This window comes from Caloenas nicobarica, chromosome Z (genome assembly GCF_036013445.1).
Source record: "Caloenas nicobarica isolate bCalNic1 chromosome Z, bCalNic1.hap1, whole genome shotgun sequence".
NCBI classification, from domain to species: Eukaryota; Metazoa; Chordata; class Aves; order Columbiformes; family Columbidae; genus Caloenas; species Caloenas nicobarica.
Window position 1 is genome coordinate 16,274,992 of NC_088284.1, and position 18,758 is coordinate 16,293,749.

The 18,758-nt window shown below is 36.1% G+C and overlaps 1 protein-coding gene across 1 annotated transcript in view; it reads left to right on the plus strand.

Annotated features, from left to right (window-relative positions):
• Positions 1-17,198, plus strand: part of SCAMP1 (secretory carrier membrane protein 1) — a 43,744-nt gene extending 26,546 nt beyond the window's left edge. Inside the window, exons 5-9 of the mRNA XM_065657234.1 lie at positions 1,377-1,505; positions 8,027-8,186; positions 9,866-9,967; positions 11,833-11,950; positions 13,791-17,198. Coding sequence (XP_065513306.1) covers positions 1,377-1,505; positions 8,027-8,186; positions 9,866-9,967; positions 11,833-11,950; positions 13,791-13,955 — 674 coding nt within the window. The 3' untranslated portion in view covers positions 13,956-17,198. The remainder of the gene's footprint in view (positions 1-1,376; positions 1,506-8,026; positions 8,187-9,865; positions 9,968-11,832; positions 11,951-13,790) is intronic.
• The last annotated feature ends 1,560 nt before the right edge of the window (positions 17,199-18,758 follow it).

Below are 18,758 nucleotides of genomic sequence, written 5' to 3' on the forward strand. Positions count from 1 at the left end.
GGGTCCAAAGGAGGCCACAAAAAATGATCATCGGGATGGAACAGCTCTGCTGTGAGGACAGGGTGAGAGAGTTGAGGTGGTTCAACCTGGAGAAGAGAAGGCTCCAGGGAGACCTTATTGCGTGTAGCTGTTCTGTACTTAAAAGTGGCCTATAAGAAAGATGGGGATAGACTTTTAAGCAGTGTCTGTTACAATAGGACAAGGTGTAATGGTTTTGAAGCTAAAGGAGGGTTCAGGCTAGATGTCAGGAAGACATTTTTTACCATGAGGGTGGTGAAACACTGGCAGAGGTTGCCCAGAGAGGTGGTTGATGCCCCATCCCTGGGCACATTCAAGGCCCGGCTGGATGGGGCTCTGAGCAACCTGATCTAGTTGAAGATGTCCCTGCTCATTGCAGGGGGGTTGAACTAGATGACCTTTGAAGGTCCCTTCCAACCCAAACCATTCTATGATTCATTCTAAGAGATTGCTAGAAAAACCTTGTCAGAATTTCAAATAAAGGTGCCTTTAGGTTAGGCTCTAGTTCAGCTCCAATTTTGGAACATGGTGATTAATGTTTCTGTTGCGTCCAGAATTCTAAATGCTACGGTAAAAGTTTGTTGCAGTTATTATCTCAGTTGAATCTTTGAGTCTATGCTTGGTATGACTTGTGTTGGGCAGAATGTATACTGTAGCCTGTGAGCAGATCAGCGTACAGGAAATCCAGGTGTTTGATACTGTGTCCTTTGCGGTGTCCTCACTGTGTCACACAACTGTATGAAAATACAATGATGCTGTAGGGCATCTTCTTGTGACAAAAAAAGTAGCTTAGACCATTTCAGTAGCTGCTTTTCTTGAGGCTTATGGGCTTCGAGGTGAAGCTTAGACTGTAAACTATATTGGGAACTAGTTCAAAGTGTTAGAGGTAGGCTGGTGTTAAAAATACAAGGATTCTGAGAATGGAGAATGCTTTTCAGTCCCCAGTCTTTGTGTTTAATGAACTATGTGTGTATGGCAGGACTTTAGGGAAATGTGCATTTAAAAGTCAAGGAATTCTGAGAAATTGTCTTTCTGCCCATATCTGCTTGTTTTGTGAAGAATTCTCTTTTCTCATTACTTTATAGGAACTGTCAGATGCCTGCTTAGTCTTCCACATGGATAAAATATTGCACTTTCCTTGATCTGTCTGCATTTCATTGTATTTTGTTTCTGAAGTTTATTTTCACTATTGTGTGAGGGTGGCTGATAAAACTCATGGGTCTTGGTAGTCCAAGTTTATCCATATGCTTGTGAAACTCATGCATAGAACAATTTTAACAAGCTCAAATGCATATCTCTTTCTAGTAACAGAGATTAAAACTGCATTATAAAGCTCTTTTTTTCTTTCTGCTTTGCAGGTAGAAAAAATAACTGGCCACCTCTTCCTGAGAATTTTCCAGTAGGTCCTTGTTTCTACCAGGACTTTTCTGTAGACATTCCTGTAGAATTCCAGAAGACAGTAAAGATCATGTACTATTTGTGGATGTGTAAGTATTTTCTAAAAAGAAAAAACAAAGTGCCTATTCAAACTTGATAATACATACCAGCTACTCTGGCTTTCACAACATCTGTAATGAGAAATTGTTTTAACTGTAGAAGTCAAATGTTGGAAGTGAAATCTTTTTGTTGGTTTCAATTTTACAAGTATTGAATTATTTCACAGAAACTTCCACAGAAGAAAAGGAGGAGGATTATCCAAAGGAAATTTGGTTCTAGTATTTTGCAGTTTTCTGGTTTAAGTATCTCTGTTGTTGTCAAATGAGCTTTGATAATTTATTAATAATTTTACTGTTTTTAAAATTAGCTTATGTATTAAGAAATATAATTCAAAATCAAGTGTTAATAGACTGAGTTTAAGAAGGAAAATATCCATTTACTTCAATATGCATAGTTTTATATAGTCTAATATGGTTTTTAGTCTATAGTGGATAATTAATATCATTTTAGAATCATAAAATCATTTTGGTTGGAAAGGACCTTTAAGATCATTGAGTCCAACTAACATTGCCAAGTCCACCACTAAACCATGTCCCTGAGACCCTCATCTACATGTCTTTTAAACACCTTCAGGGATGGTGACTCCACTGGTTCCCTGGGCAGCCTGTTCCAATGTCTGACAGCCCTTTTCAGGAAAAAAATTTTCCTAATATCCAATCTGAACCTCTCCTGGTGCAACTTGAGGCCATTTCCTCTTGTCCTATCCCTTGCTGCTTGGGAGAAGAGACCATGACCCACCTCACCACAACCCCCTTTCAGGTAGTTGTAGACAGCGATAAGGTCTCTTCTCAGCCTCCTTTTCTCCAGGCTAAACAGCCCCAGTTCCCTCAAATGCTCCTCTTAGGATTTGTTCTCCAGACCCCTCACCAGCTTCGTTGCCCTTCTCTGAACTCTCTGCAGCACCTCAATGTCTTTCTTGTAGTGAGGAGCCCAAAACTGAACACAGGATTCGAAGTTTGGCCTCGCCAGTGCTGAGTACAGGGGGTGATCACTTCCCCAGTCCTGCTGGCCACACTATTCCTGCTACAAGCCAGGATGCTGTTGGCCTTTTTGGCCACCTGGGTACGCTGCTGTCTCATGTTCAGCTGCCTGTCAACCAACACCCCCAGGTTCTTTTTTGCTGGGCAGCTTTCCAGCCATACCATCTATTTTAAAAAAATAGTGTAAAGTAAATTATCTGACTTAATATCATTTCAGTCTGTTTAAAAAAGTAGCGTAAATTAACTGAAGATTCAGTCCATGTTAAAATTATCCTTTGTACACCAAGAATACTCTACACCATCTTTGTGGGGTTAATTTTGCCCTCATTCTGTTCCTGTGTTTTGGCTGGAGAAAAGCTGGATGAACCAAATGTACAAATGCCATGGCATGTCATTCTTCTACCTTGTCTAGTGTGATGGGAGCCTAACAATTTCTCTGAGACTGAGGAAATTCCAAAGGTTTAGGTGCTGTTAATATGTTTATAGCATACTAAGGGAAGGTGAATTTCAGAACTTTTCTTTAGTTTTTCCAGGGCTTCAGATTTAGTTAGCAAATCTCTGTAATTTTACCTGTTAGTCTGGTAATCTTATTACTGTGATTGAACCGCATAATTGTAACACATAAAATGAGCAGTCAGCGTTGGATCAAGTGAATTCCACTTCGTCATAATCCATAGCTTTCTGTATTCATTGCTGGGTCATTAATCTTCAAGTGAACAACTAAATCCACTGTAGAATGTGTGACTAGTCACCTCCATAAATCTGCCAGACATTTAAGATTTATATGAAATTTAAGATCAAATACTCCAAAATTTTAGGATAGTTATTAATTCTTGCAATTTGCAGGACTGAGTTCTGAAAGCGCTGCATACTTCTAACACAAGGTCAAGTTAGGAAGTGAGAATTGGAATATTAATACTGTTTTTCCTTCTTATGGCAAAAATTAAAGAAGCAGCAAGGTTATAATATTTCAAAATACGTAGGAGCTGTGCTTTTATACTAACATGACAGATTTTCTTCTAGGTAGACTGAGATTTTACCTGAGTCCTCTTGTTCTTTTCCTTCTTTAGCTCTAGTACTGTCCAACTTTGGGGTTACTCAGGAAGGAAGGAAAAGGACATAATAAAGGAAAAGAAAGACAAAATCTATTTCAGGCTAAAAAATAAATTAAAAAAAGATGAGAAAAAGATGAAGTACAGAACTGTGTGCCTTAGGGCTGGCCTTTGGATCAGTCCTGGTGACTCCTCTTTCCCAGTTTCGTATCTACGTGGTTTGGCTCATTTTTTGTTAGAGTGCCTGTGCTTGCACAGTGGAGTCACTTATTACCATAGCAAACCAGCCTGCTTCTGCTTGCAACTCTATCCTACATGGTATGTCCTCTTCCAGAACTCCCTAGGTCTTGTAAGTCCTGGGGGTTCTGTGAATGTAATCACATTTGGCTAAATCCAGTACCGCGTGCTCAGCACTTTGTAAAGTAGGTTAGTTTTGCTCTTCCTTTTTAGCAGCCCTAGGAACAAACCTTTCTGTTTCAGATTTCTGTGTGTTTCCATGGTTACTAGCAATTTTTATATCATTATTCTTAGTCTTTATGTATCTGAGGAAACTTTTTTACCTGTTTCGAATCTGTATGCTCTTTATCTCATGAGAAAACAAGTCTGTATCCCTATTCTGTGGATTCATCCACTTTTTTCTCTGTATCAGAATTCAGCATTTTCTGATTCCTTGATGTGGTTTTGTCTTCACACTTTTTTTTTTCCCCTCCCTGAGGAGACCGTCTGTTTTTTGTCACTGACTCAGTGTTCCCATGTTTTTGTGAATTACAGCAATCAGTTAGAATGGTTTCTCTCAGCTGCCAGTGGAGCTTTTCTATTCTATCTTGGTTTTGTGACTGTTGCTGTTTTAGTGGCTTGCAGATAGAATTACAGTTTTCCTGCCTCTTTAGCACTGAGCACTACTTTTTAAGATCTTTCTGTGCTGTTACTAGTGAAATGTCTCATGTCTCTTGATCCGTATCTAATGCCAAAATTATTTTGGCTCAGAAGCCTGTGTTTTCCAGCTACTTTCCCCACAGGCTCATAGCATGTACAAAATAAGTAGTACTGATTTTCAAAGAAAATTTCTTATTTGAAGTTACAAACCAAAGAGCTTCTTAATCTCATGGACAGCTTTTGTGGCATTTGGGTTTGTTACTTTATATAGGTTGTGAATGTTTCCATTTTCTGTGAATAAGGCTTTTAAAGGTTTTCAAAGACCAATGACTTAAACTGTAGATTCTGGTAGAAAAATAATACCCTAATAATAATACCTCACCCATCCTTCTGTCTGAGGATACGATCAATAGTGCATATATCAGTCTGATGATCTGCCTGTTCCTGAGAACTTCTAAGGATGGAAACTTCATAAACTCCTTCCAAGCCTGTTCTAGTGTGTTGCTGTCTTTTATCATTACAAGATGTTTCCAAGTATACGATTTAACTGTCCTTTCCTGTGATTGATCTTCCCTGTTGTCCACTGTTGTTATGGAACACACTTATCCCCATTAATAATCTTTTTTTGGCTCCATTAGCATAGTTTGTTCAGCCTTTCTTTGTAGGTTATGTTTTCTGGAGGTCTGATTGTTGCTGTCTTACAGATTCACTGCTTGGTCCACTCCATATCATGGTTTTTTAGTGTGTAGCACCAAGTATTTTACAGTGTGGACTGTGTCCACAATTTTAGCTGAAGTCCTCATATACTGTGTAGAGGAAAAAAAACACTTCACATTTTTGATAGCAGGTGCTTATGTTAGGTGCTGATCTGTTTTTGAATATATGTATTTTTCTTGTGGAAGTTATTTCTTTTATTTGTAAGACATGTTTGCACATCTTACCCACCCCCTCTCCAAAAAGAGCAGAAAAGACAAGGAACGAAAGGCTAAACTACATTTGAAGCCACTCTGTGCTCCAAGGTTGTGTGTGATCAAACTTCACCAGCTTTGTCCTCACTGTCTGTTGCATTGTGGCTTCAAACCTCTCTGTTTTGTAGGCATCGTATTCTCCTTGAGGCAGCCCAATACAGGGTGACAGTCCAGCTGGTTCCTGGGAAGAAACGCATTCTTTTGTGAAGTGTCCTATTGAGGATTTTGGTTTTCTGAGAATACCATCAATAAAACATAACTGAAATGAAAAAAATCTGGTTTTGTCCAGTCCCAAATGGGACTGTAAAATAATGATCTCAATGATGTAGGTGCCAAATAGGTTGGGTGCAACTCCTGGTCTTTATCTGCGATTCACTGTCAAACATTAATGGATGATAAAGTGTAGCTAATTAAGTCAGGGAACGTATATTTAAGTAGGATTCTTCTGTACAAGGAACTTCACATTAATAAAAATGAAGTTGAGTCTGAATATTTGTTAAACTAGTGTAATTTCCCATTGCTCACTCTTATGCTGTCATGAATGCCTTTTTTTTTTGACCTCAGCTGCTTCTGCAGTTAAACTAGAAGAAAGTTTTCTTAGATCACTTCACACTGAGTACTTTATTAGTATAGCTGTGAAGTTATTGTCATATAGACATTGCATCTTGCAGACTTCTGCCAAAGCCTTAGGTCATTTCAGCCCCCAGGTGGTCATTATCTTCTCATAACTTGTATCATCATTTAATCTGAAGAGGCAAGTAGGTGGAAAGTACTTTAAACTGTTACCCTGAACGTAAAAGCACTTGTCCATACAGCAGCAAAGCTTATCTAGGTCAGCTAGTGAAGGTGCTGGCTCGAACAACAAACACCTCTTTGCAGATTGCAGCAGGCAGAGAGAAAGATGAATGGAGCAAAGAGAGAACTGTCAGCGAAGTCCCCTGTCTTCATCCATAGCTTGCTGTTAGTCGGTATTTACAGGTGAGGTTCTCCATTACAGTGGTGAAGTGGACCCCTATGTTGCTGGTTTTGTTGTGCCAATAACTATCAGTAGTGGGTGTGATGTTTCAACCCTCTTGTGCACTGATGGTATTTTTAGAACTCATCCTGTTATTGTAATTGCAATTACAAAAAGTAGTATTTTCAGAAAGTTCAAACTAAACCAGAATGTGGATGTTTCTAGTAATCTAGGGGATCTGTTTTCCGATATTGACTAGAAAAAGAAAGAATAGCCCTTAGTAAGCTTTCTTATATTTTTCAAAGGAAGGCATGAATTTGTATCTCTTGTTGTGCTTTATGAGGTATATACACACAAATTCATAAATGAGTTGCTTTGATGACCCCATGGAACAGTGCTAAGATTTTTATTTAAAAGTACAAAGTTTTCTGTTTCTGGTGACTCTTAGAGTGAAATATGATTTGTCTGAGGGACATGTTTTGGGTTTTGTCAGCCTTTCATGCAATGATGTGGGCATTATGCTTTAAGATTTTTTTTTCCCACAAAGTCGATTTGGGGCTTATTTAAGTTAAGAAAGCAGCGAAGAGTTTGAGGAGTCTTTTTTTCAGAATCTTTATTATCTTACCAGTTCTGTTAACCTTACCTTCCAGTAGAATTACTAAAATGTTTCTCTGAACTTACATAAAAAAATCATTGCTGCAAGGAAGGAGCAGCTTGTACACTCTCAATTAGAAATACTTTGTCCTGGTCCACAAGGACAGAAACTGTCCTCTGAGATAGCAAAATCACTCCTGAGTCACTGGTTATTGCTGAACAAAGACAAGATTCATGTTCGTATTTTAAGTCTGGCAGAATTAACTTCTGTGCCAGATAGCATGAAGGTAGTAGTTGTAATGTTTTGTAATACTGCCATGTTTTTTCCTGTTCTAAGAACTACATATATTTGAGATAAACTGTTAAGTAGTAATGCCAATGCATTTTCTTTAGTAGAAATTCAAAAGTTAACCTGTAACAAGGCCTGTTGATGAGAAAATGCTAGTATTGTACTGAGAATGAAACACTGTTAAAGACCAATGTTACAAGAAATATTTGAATATGCAGTATGTACTAAAGGATCTAGGCGAGCTTCTTGGAGTCTTGTTTTTTACTGAGAAACATTTTTACTAAGTGGATAAAAATATTTACTTGATTACATGGAAGACAAAGTGCTTTTAATGAAAGATTTTTTTGGAAACTTATTTTCAAATTAAATTTATGTTAAATTGATGATTCATTTAATATAGTTTATACGCTTTCTCTCAAAAAATATTTAGTAGTATGTTACATATCACTATCCAGTTATTGCTGTAGAAAAAGTATCAATTATTGCAGCTGTAGAAACCTTCTTTTTCATCATTTTAAGTTTGACAATGACTTATTTTTTATGATAAGATATTTTTCCTTCACCATATACCTGAAAGTACTTGAATTTTCATGTTCAGTACTTTTATTTGTGAATACAGGGTTTACCTGTAAGTTAGAAAACTGTATAAAAATCAGCTTATTGCTGAGAGTATTGATTATTGTCAGCATGCTGGTGCTTTGTTTAAAAATGCTCAGTTTGGGTTTTACTTTAACAGTTGTAATAATTTATTGTATCTACATAACTTAATTAAGACTATTCTGCTTTTGCTTCTACAGTCCATACAGTGACACTGTTTCTTAATATCTTTGGATGTTTGGCCTGGTTTTACGTTGATGCTACGCGAGGGGTTGATTTTGGATTGAGTATTCTCTGGTTCTTGCTTTTTACCCCTTGTTCTTTTGTCTGCTGGTACAGACCACTTTATGGAGCCTTCAGGTAACAACTTCAGCTTGACTTAGGATATTTAAAAACTTGTTGAAATGCGTTAAGATTTCAGAATTTGCTTGATTATCGTTACGATAATCCTTTAGTATGCTTTCATTAGAAACAAGTTATATGTTTGCCATTAATTCAGTTGTTGTATTTGAAACATAGATGGCAATAGTTAGAAATATCATGGAATATCCTTTGAAGTATTTATAGCGTCTACCATTGCCAAAATATTTGTAGGAAATACTTAACTTTGTATTGGGCTGATAACAGTTTTAAGGAAAATTCTCATGAAATCTCTACCCCTTCACACCAAGAATTTAAGTAGGATAATAGTTAAGAGTGTCTTAGATTTTTGGCTTCCTGAATGAACTTCGTAAAATTCTACACTTAAAAATCTTATATTGTTAAGTGACCTACAGTGTCTGTAATTGGAGTAACTGAGATTCTTAAGAATGAGTAGACCAGGTGTATAGTAAAGAAACTCTACTATTTTTCCTAGCTTTTATCAATGTTTGCAGACTTCACAAGCATGAGGTGTGGTAGCTTTCTGTTTAAGAATAGAATGGTTGGTTTGCATGCAAAAATGATTTTTTTTTTCTGAAAATCAGCATGTAGACATTCTAAATCCTGTATTCTTACAGTATTTATTGAGATGATTTTTTTTTTTTTTACATTGAAGTGATTCAGGTCATTCTCCATTAAAATGCACTAATCCTTGTAGAGAAAGATTGATAGCCAAAAATTGCAATTAAGCATAACTTTTAGACTAAAGGAGATGTTTCTTTTTGCTAACCAAGGATATTGCTATACCCACACATCTTTGAGGAATCATATAGAATAACTTGCATTTGCTCTCTAGTAAATCCATAGCTTTTCTTATTGAAAATTGATTGTTTGGAAAAGGAAGACTACTAGTTGCATATTCAACTGCTTTTGATCAGTTGCTCAGCTGGAAATGAAATAGTTATTTGAACTGAATAGTTGAATAAATAGAAATGAACAGACTCCCTTCTGCAGGAAGAGCTATTGTGATTTCTACTTTCTTTAGAATTTTGGTAGCGAGCACATTGGTGATCATTAGTTTTGATAGCAATAAGTTTAGGTGTTAGAGATTTTGCCTGTTGTACATCTATACCTTTGGTTTTTTACCACTTTCAGTCTTTGTCAGGCTGGCATTTTTAGTAATTTAAACAGCAAACCTATTTTGTATATTTTGCTTTTAAGCAACAACTGCTTCAGTATTCTGGTCTGCACCATGCTTCGGTAATTCCATATTAGATTTTATTTCCTTTTACAAGTAAAGTATTTTCTTCCCATCCTGCCAGCACTTCAGTCTGAAAGTGGAGCAGAATTCTGTTCTTCATTCTTAGTAACAAAACTTCTGTATTTAGTCTAAGAGGCCCTGCTGTGTGCTGAATAGAGCACTAAGGAATAGGAACTTGCTGGTGTTCTCATCTGTTAGAGGTGAAGGTGGCAAAAATATTATATTAAAGAAGAAGCAGATCTTGTAAATAAACACTCTACAAAACCACGGAATTACTGATACTTCAAGTCACTGTCAATAAATGAAAGCACTTTTCCTCTATTTAATGCAGAAAATATTTTTAGATTGGTACTGCAGTATTTGCAAAAAGTCATTAATTTCCTGGCTGCTTTAATCTTTCCCCCCCTCTCTCTTTCAGGAGCGACAGTTCATTCAGGTTCTTTGTGTTCTTCTTTGTATATATCTGTCAGTTTGCTGTACATGTACTTCAAGCTGCAGGATTTCAAAGATGGGGAAACTGGTGAGTATTCCGTTTGCTGTTGCATTGTACTTTTTGCAAGACAAACACTTAAGAGTTGATATACCACCTGCAACATAGTCTATTTTTTCAAACAAACTCATGTTCACTGGAATTGTTACATTTAGCACTCAAAAAAGCATTTTTTGAGTACTCTTAACTAGAAGTGGGTGAAACATATCCCAAGAGTGTGAGGTACTTGTGTTATTAGGCTGGTGAAAGTTTTATCCTTCAATGTAAACCACTTTGAACTATTCTTTTATATATTACCTTCTGTATTTTGGTGTTTTGTAGAGATGTTATTTGCTCTATATTTAAGAAAAAGACATTAGCAAACTTAGAGAAAATGAAAATTAGAAATAATATAATGTTTACATGTTATTTTGCATCATTAGTTATTTCTAATTATATTAATATAGTTACTACTTCTTAAGGACATTTATGGCTAAAATTTAAAGAAGTCAATAGTGTATTTGGGTGAATATAGCGGTATATATTTTATATTTGAAAAGCTTATTTGTCTGAGTCAGCTCCTTATTCTGTAATAGTTGATTTTTCTTTTTGATGCTTTTAAGTGTATAAGCTTTTACATGAAGATTTTATGTATATTGTCATTCATTGGAGTCTTCAAGGTCTAATATTCAGATTTTACAAGGCAAAGCTATTGGGAATCAGTCACTGTCCTTGGAGAAAAAAAAACCAACAAGATTGAATTAACTCAAAGCATGTTCATAGCAGCCAGCTGGTAGCATGGAGAGCCATGACTGGCAGCACTGTAGCTGGGTAATGGCACTTCTCTGTATCTGTGCTTTTTGCTGCTAACCTTCCAGCATATGTAAGGCAGACAAAAGAGCATTGCTTTAGAACTGTAGTGTAAGGAAAGATCCTGTTTTATTGGTTTTGCTTCTGAATCTGATATTTTGCTTTTTCATAGATAAATTGATTAACATTAGCAAAACAAAAAGTATTTTCGGGATCTAACTCTCCAAGTATGTGGAGTGTGCTTTTAAGGATACTTGAAGAAGGGGTATGAAAAGTAGCCAGATGATCAGAAAATGCTAATTACAGTTTGGATTTTGGAGTTTTGTGGTAGAGTCTGTTGGACATAGGGAATATCAAAGCAATTTGAAAGAAGCAGAGGAAAGCTTTAAGCTTGTTTGGGTTTACAGAAATTTTTTACCTTTTTTTTTTCTCTGGAAGAATCTTTTCCATCCTCATGTTTTATTTTTCTTAAGGCATCCTGCTTTTTCTGAGTTCAGGTTTGATACTGTATTTTTCTGTTGGTGTTTCAATTTTGAAGAATGGGGAAATGTTTGAAGTAGCTACTGAGATAGCAGTGTTTTCTGTTAGTTAATCTGATTCTATCTGCTTCAAAAAATTCTATTTACCTCAATTGCTAAAGCATCACTGCGTGGATACAGTTACCTGAGTCTTCCTACACAGAAGCTCTATGTGTGTATTATGTTTGTGTTTTCGGTTTAAAGAAGCTGGAAGCTATCTTTTTAGGGACATTTTCTCTTCCACAAAATCATGTAGTTTTGTATCAGTCTGAAACGATAGTTTGACCAAAAAAAACCCCCTAAATGTTGATGAGCAACTCTGTATTTTCTTCACAATTCTACCTAAAGATAATCATCTTTATGGTATTTTTTTGTATAGTTTTACTGCATGCATTGGGGAAAATGAAAACTAAGCTCTAAAAGCTTATTATAGAACCGAAATATGCTTACGTAAAATTCCCATTACTTTTCCTTCAAAGATATTGAAAGTTGATCAGAACCAGGAGGATATAAAGCTCCCCCTAAATACCTGCGGTTGAATGGTTCATTTGCTGTCCTAGTAAAGTTTGTTCTTTCTTTTTCCTTCAGTGGGTGGATTTCATCTCTTACTGGTCTTAACAAGAGTATTCCTGTTGGCATTATGATGATAATCATAGCTGCACTTTTCACAGCATCTGCTGTTATCTCATTAGTTATGTTTAAAAAGGTAAGTTGCATATTTATCCCCTCTTCTGTTTCCTGTGTTTGATCTGGATTTTGCTTTCCTGCTTGAGAGAGGTACTCTCTCAGCAAGTAATGGAGATTAAATTATATTCTTGGGGTTGTGCCTTACCTATTAACAACTGTACTTTTTTTGCTTATACTGTTCTGGAGTTACAAAATGCTGTTTGTACAATGCACTTATTTTCTGCAAACTAAAATGGGGAAGGATAGTTCTGAATAGGATAAATGGGGAGGTAAGCCCACAATGAGAGGGTCGGTGAATGCACTGAACACTGTGATCGTGTCTGTAGATGCCAGGTTGTAATTTTCAAATCTGTGGTGATTCATCAGGCTGAACAAAGTGTGATTCAAATTATTCTAAATTTCAGCTTTTACGAAAATAATTTCTGTTGAAATCAGTAGAAGTGGGAGATGCCTGGCATCTCAGAAAAGGATTTTTATTTCTCTGCTTCTATTATTTTAACATTTTGTTGTCAATTAGTGATTGCATAGCATGAAAGCTCAAAGAAGGATACGTTTTTCCCTTGGCTCCTTTTTGTGAATTTCCATCCAGAAGACCTAAGTTTAGATACTAGTGTGCTAGTAAGTTTTTGATGTGTTTTAGATAACATGTAACTGAGAATTCTGTAACTGGTGTTGTGCTGGCAATTCTAATAATTCAGCCTCAGTTACAGTCATGCTCAAAGATTTTTCACATTCCCAAAGTCTTCTGGCCTGTTTACAGTAAGCTAGAAATTCTAAGTGTTGCCTGGAGATTTTCCTTCTCCTTATTTGTTTTCTGCATAAATACTCAGGTACAGTAGAAAGAAACAAGCAAGAAAAAATTATGGCAGAGAATTTTTTTACATTCTTCCTGCTGTATGCATCTGGATGCTTTTCAAAAACCTGCATACTCAGATGTGACCTGGTATATCTTTAGGAATGAGAAGTAGTTACATTTATAACAAAGAAAAAAGTTACAAAACTAATTTTCTTGCTACACTTAAATGAAAATGTCTTTGCGATATTATTTGACAATTTTATTGTGACTTGATTGAATATGAGTCAGAAATAGTATTTTAGTTTTAATACTCAGGTAATTGGAAGTTACTCAAGATCTGTCTTTTTATTGTACTAGAAATTATATGCCATATTTTTTAAGAGTGTTTGTAAATCATGTCGTTTAATACCTGTGCTTGTTATGCAGAGGTATTGGTCAACCCATTACTTTAGTAGATATGTATCTGCATTATTAGGATATTTTGTACATATTCAGTCATACCTTAGCTTGTTCTTGTAACTGTATCAATCAGAGAAATTAAAATGTTTCTAAAAAGTAAGCAGAAAAAAGTTCACCAAAATGTTATTGACACAATAGATTCAGAACTACTTTTTTGTTTTGTCACCTGCTGGGTTTTTTTTAACATATACACTTACCAACTCTTCTAAGGAGTGTGACAAGTTAACAAATTGACATAGAAGACATTTTTGCAAGCTATGTGCCCTGCGTTATGCTAAGGATGCAGCCTGTTTGTGTATTTATATATGCTATTTCAGATGGTTGATATCACACGCATTTTCATAAAGACCTGTGAGACCTGTCTAAATTTGCAGAAAGCTACAGGTATTTCTACAGTCAAACCGTGCGTGCAGCAGGGCAACCAAAAGTTGTAGGATTTGTAGGAAAAAAAGTCCATTTTACTCATTTCTGGATCCTCCCAAATACATAAGGAAACCAAATTTCTCCACCACACAGCTCTGCTTCGCGTTTGAGACTTTGCTATTAGCCTACCAAGAAATGGAAGGGTCAGCACCATTTTTTCACTGCTTTTCCATCTCCCTAGGTGCATGGTCTCTACCGTACGACTGGTGCCAGTTTTGAGAAAGCGCAGCAGGAGTTTGCAACGGGAGTGATGTCCAACAAAACTGTACAAACTGCTGCAGCCAACGCCGCATCAACAGCAGCAACCAGTGCAGCTCAAAACGCGTTCAAGGGAAACCGGATGTAGGGAAACATAAAAAGTCATCATGGTTCTCTTCGAGTGTACCTTATTTTCCAGCTACTTATAATATTCCCTAAAAGCCTAGGTCAAAATTCACACAGCATGTTTGTCTCTTCTGCAGCTGTGCATGGGTAAAAGGGGAAATGTTTGGTTTATTTTATTATAAATTTGTTTATTTTAAAAAGATAACCATTCTTTTCCCTCCTTTAAGATGTTGCATTCTGGAATATAAAGCCTTCCCTATTTTGTGGAGGATAAATAATTTCAACAATTGGCATGAGAATGAATTATGGTATATAATGATCAAATAAATGTATTAAGAATTTTGAAGGTATTTTAGTGGTTCACTCTAGGGTTATTTTTGGGGTTGGATCAATTATTTTTCTTTGTAAGAACTCTTTCCCCTATTTCTACTACAAGAAGTGGAGTAGGCTGAGAGATGTAGCAAGTTAAGTTTGGCTACTACTTTTACCATTTCAGCAGCTGCTGGAGGACAAATACAAGTAGATACTATAAATTCTTTTCTTGCGTTCTTTTTCTAGGATAAGTTTTTGATATAAACCTGTAAGTTTGCATGAGTACTGTTGAGTTAACTTGATCTTGTTTATATAGTGTTTTGCTCCAGATTTTACCTGTGCCACTTTATAATGGTAGCGTTTGTTTGTATCTATTTTCATGGAGTATTCTCTACCTATGAGAAATGGCTATGGTGCATAAACATTCTCTGTAATGGAATGTGTAATGCAGTGTACACTTTAAGGAAGTTAAATGATGGTTTCAATCACAAAGCTAAATGATTATATATTTGCTGGGTTTAATTTCAGTATTCATGTACTGGGGTAATAATTTTGCTGGAATAGAAACTGATACTGACTTGTAGAACACTAGTTTCTTGCCGTCCTTCCCTCTTCTATGTGCAGTGGTATTTTTGTTGTATTTGGAATTTTTTTAGTTTTTTTTTTTAATGTAGATTTGTGTTTAACAGTGGTACTAAATCTCTAGCCTAGTCAGTCACTCTGCTTTCTGCTTGTCCAAAAACCTACACATACAGTATTTAATTTTCTAACAGGAATATTGTCTAAACCCAAGCTTTTTAGGCAATGGCATTTAACAGATACTTGAATTAATTTTAACATTAACTCAGCCATCTCTGTGATATGATTTAAGCTGGGGGAAAAAAAGCTTTTAAACTATCTTGAGTTGGAGAAGTAAGAAATCTTCATCTTTAACAAAATCAAATTTTAACTCATTGAACTGGAGGCCTAAGAGATTAAATCACTGCTGTGGAACTGAACAATCCATAACGGTACCTACCATCATAATATTCTACAATATAATCAAGTCTTAGTGTAATGTCATATTTCTCTCCTTTGAAGACTATTTATATTCTTGGGTTGCCTCATGAGTCTTATGAACAATACTATGGATGTTTTTTCAAACTGTGTTTTAGAAAATGAAAACAGGAAGGATGACAACCCACAGCCTATGTAAGTACATGCTGCAGCTGAAATGAATTCAGCTCTTAAGGTGAACCACCTTTAGTAAGGCTGCATAAAATTCTGAGGCCCCTCCGTGCCCTGAATGTGGACCCACGTTCACAGATTCTTTTTCACTACACTGTATTCATAATAACAGAAAAGCATTACAAAAAATAAAATGTCCAGCTTAATCCCTGGTTCAGTATTGTAGTGTTAGCATGAAGTCCCTATTAGTCTCCTTTCTTTTACTAATTTCTTTAATTCCAACTTCAATGTGGATAAATGCAGTAGTTTCACCTGTGCTGAAGTTCATACTAATGAATATACTTGTTTCTAAATGTTCTCAGCATCATGAAGTTAAAAGCAATTTAAACATTCTGTGTAATAGGGGCTCTAAAATTTCATACTAGTGGACACGCTAGCATTGAACTTAAATTTGTGTGGAATGCTATTAAAAGCTTTCCAGACAAAAGCCACTATTTTCTGTTGAGATCAGACATAATCCCTCTAGCAGCTGTATATCAAGATTGTTAATGGTTGGACTCAATGATCTTAAAGGTCTTTTCCAACCCAAATGATTCTATGGTTCTATGATTGTTCTTTTCATAATCTTCTAGACTTAATTTGAGGATTGTCTCTAGGAACTCTACTATGGATTATTTTTAAATCTAAATTTGAGCTATTATCTTGATATCTCTTGGATACAAATCCCAGGGACATCATCCTTGGAATTTAACTGAAGTTGAAAGACTGCATAATAACATACATTACCAAAATATATTATGGAAAAAAAAATCAGGAACATACCTGAGTTTGGCAGGTAGATTTTTATTTTTCCAAAAAATCGTTGAAAGGCTCTTTGAGAAAACATATTTAATGTCCTCTCCATAGGGAGCATTGATTTGTAATGTCATGGGTTGAATGCACTGTTTTAACCTCCTAAGTGAAATTGAAGGTTCAGTTACACATGAATTGTTTAAACCAGAAATTTCTGATGCTTTGCAGCTCAAAAAGGAGAAGTTTGATTTTTAGCTTTGACAAGAGAAGGCTGATATTTGTTAAAATATTTCGTACCTAACAAAACCTAGATTTTTCAGGCTCTTATTAATTGATTGGAGTATAGTGCCCATTTAAGTTGTCATTTTGTAGTATTGTGGCAAATTGACTACAAAGTATGAAGTTTAAACACTGGAATGTCAGTAGTCATTGATCTGTAATTTAGGAGTTGGTTTTATTTATCTGAGGGATGTTTGTATATTTTGTAAATTACTAACAAGGCTCTGCCATCCTGGTGAATGTCATGGTTCTGTACAAATGCACTTCTGTCCTTCTGTTGCATGTCTGAGTAGTTCAGAAGTTTTGTATATTTATTGTATTAACACCGTGTCATAGAATAAACAAAGACTTTTTTTCGTGGATGTTTGCTCTGCATAGTATTGACCAATATGGGGATTTTTCTTCTAACTGTCAGGGTAACGTGCAGGGCAGCTGATCTATGTAAAAGTCTTGCTTGGTTTTTATAATTGTGTATATAAATGCTGTAATTCTGCTGAATGGGGAAGCAAAATGTCCATTGTCAAAATAATGTTAGGGTACTGAGAATTAGTCTACTCAACTGTTACAAAGAAAACTTAAACACTTGCAGCCCACTTTCTTGTGCTGTAAACTTATGAGGGTGAAAATCTAAACATGTTCTGTCATTACTGAATGAAATTCTCCAGGTATTAAGTGAATCCTAAAACACTATTGAAAGTAAAATGAAGTTGATGAAAACAGCATTGCTTTGGTACTGTTTATTGTCCTAATTTCTGCTTATGAATTGACATTTCTGTATCACTGCTGTGTCTTGTTCTTTTTTTAGCCATTATCAAAGTCTGTTGATTTTTTTTCATATAGTAACTCCAACAGCTTCTTTCTAGTACTGGATTTATTGCTGGGTTTTCTTTGAAAGGTAAAACTATTTCATCTAGATATCTGTCTAGATATCACTGTGATATAGCTACGTTTGCAAATGCACAATACAGAGAACAGCGCTTTGAGGTACAGTCAGGATTATTTTGGGAGATTACATACGTCATGCATGCATGTGTCATTTAGTAGTGAAATTCTTCATCACCCTGATGGGTTTCTTTGTAATTTATAGATCTAGCATGGCAGTGGCAGCAGACTAAAGGAAAGTTTTGTACTTTCTTCTAAATGGTAAGCACACTTGTGCAGCATGATCTAGTCATGTTTTATGTTTAGAATTGTTACACAATTCAAGCGCTGTTGTGTGGAGATAATTCTGCTGGTCTGCTGAGGCTAGTGTTCCTGAAGAAGATATAAACACGAAGTTGGGAGGCCATGTACACACAGAGAAAACAGCAAAAGGAAGAAAAATGTGATTAAAAATACTAAGTGACTTCTGGAAAGATTTCTGTCAAGGAAAAGGCATGCATGTAGAGCATGCATGTAGAGCATCCTGGTTATGAATCAGTAGTAAGGCACAGTGGGTCAGGTAATTAAAATGTGTGTCAGGTTTCACTCAGTCACATTAAAATGTGTAAGAATGTTTGTACTATTTTTCTTAAAAATTAATTTTATGTCTGCAAGTACCTTTTATCAGTAATCAGGAAGACTTATAAAAGAAATGATGTCGATTTCATACCTTAGTAGCAGAATACTAGTTTATGCTAGGATTAAACTACATACCATATCACACACTACTGAGGAAAAAAAAAAGAAAGTGTCGATGAGAAGTATGACTTGCGGATCATGCTTCTGCACATTTTGTTCTGGAAAGAAGAAATCAATTTTCCAGCTGTTTGATGGAAGCATATGTGGCTCACATAAAATCTGCTTTTTGTTGGATGAATGGATAGTGATTACACCAAACAACAGTTTTATTTGGTTTGTTTCACCTTCTCACAATACACTTTGTGCTGCACTGTAAGTAATGTATATATAAAAAATGCTTCAGTGAGTACCTACATGGTGCTGTTACATCACTAGAGGTGAAGGGGAACACTTCAACACAAAGAAGTTGCTGTACAAAGCGTCGTACCTGTGGTTTAGGAAGGGAAACGTTTAGCTGGTGAGATGGGAAATTTCAGAGACTGTTCTTCGGTGAAGCTGGAGGTTCTATCAGTACTTGGCAGTGTGCCTGGAACAGGGCTCATGCAGACCTGGAAAACACAGCCTGGTTTAAAGACCAGTTACTTGTGACCATTCACTCAACTTTTCCACTTTGCAGATGTGTACGTACAACCAGAGCTGGGCAGAATGTACTGGCTGGAGCCCAGGACATTTTAAAAACCAGCTGCCCCTGACCACTCATGCCTCTGCGGCATCA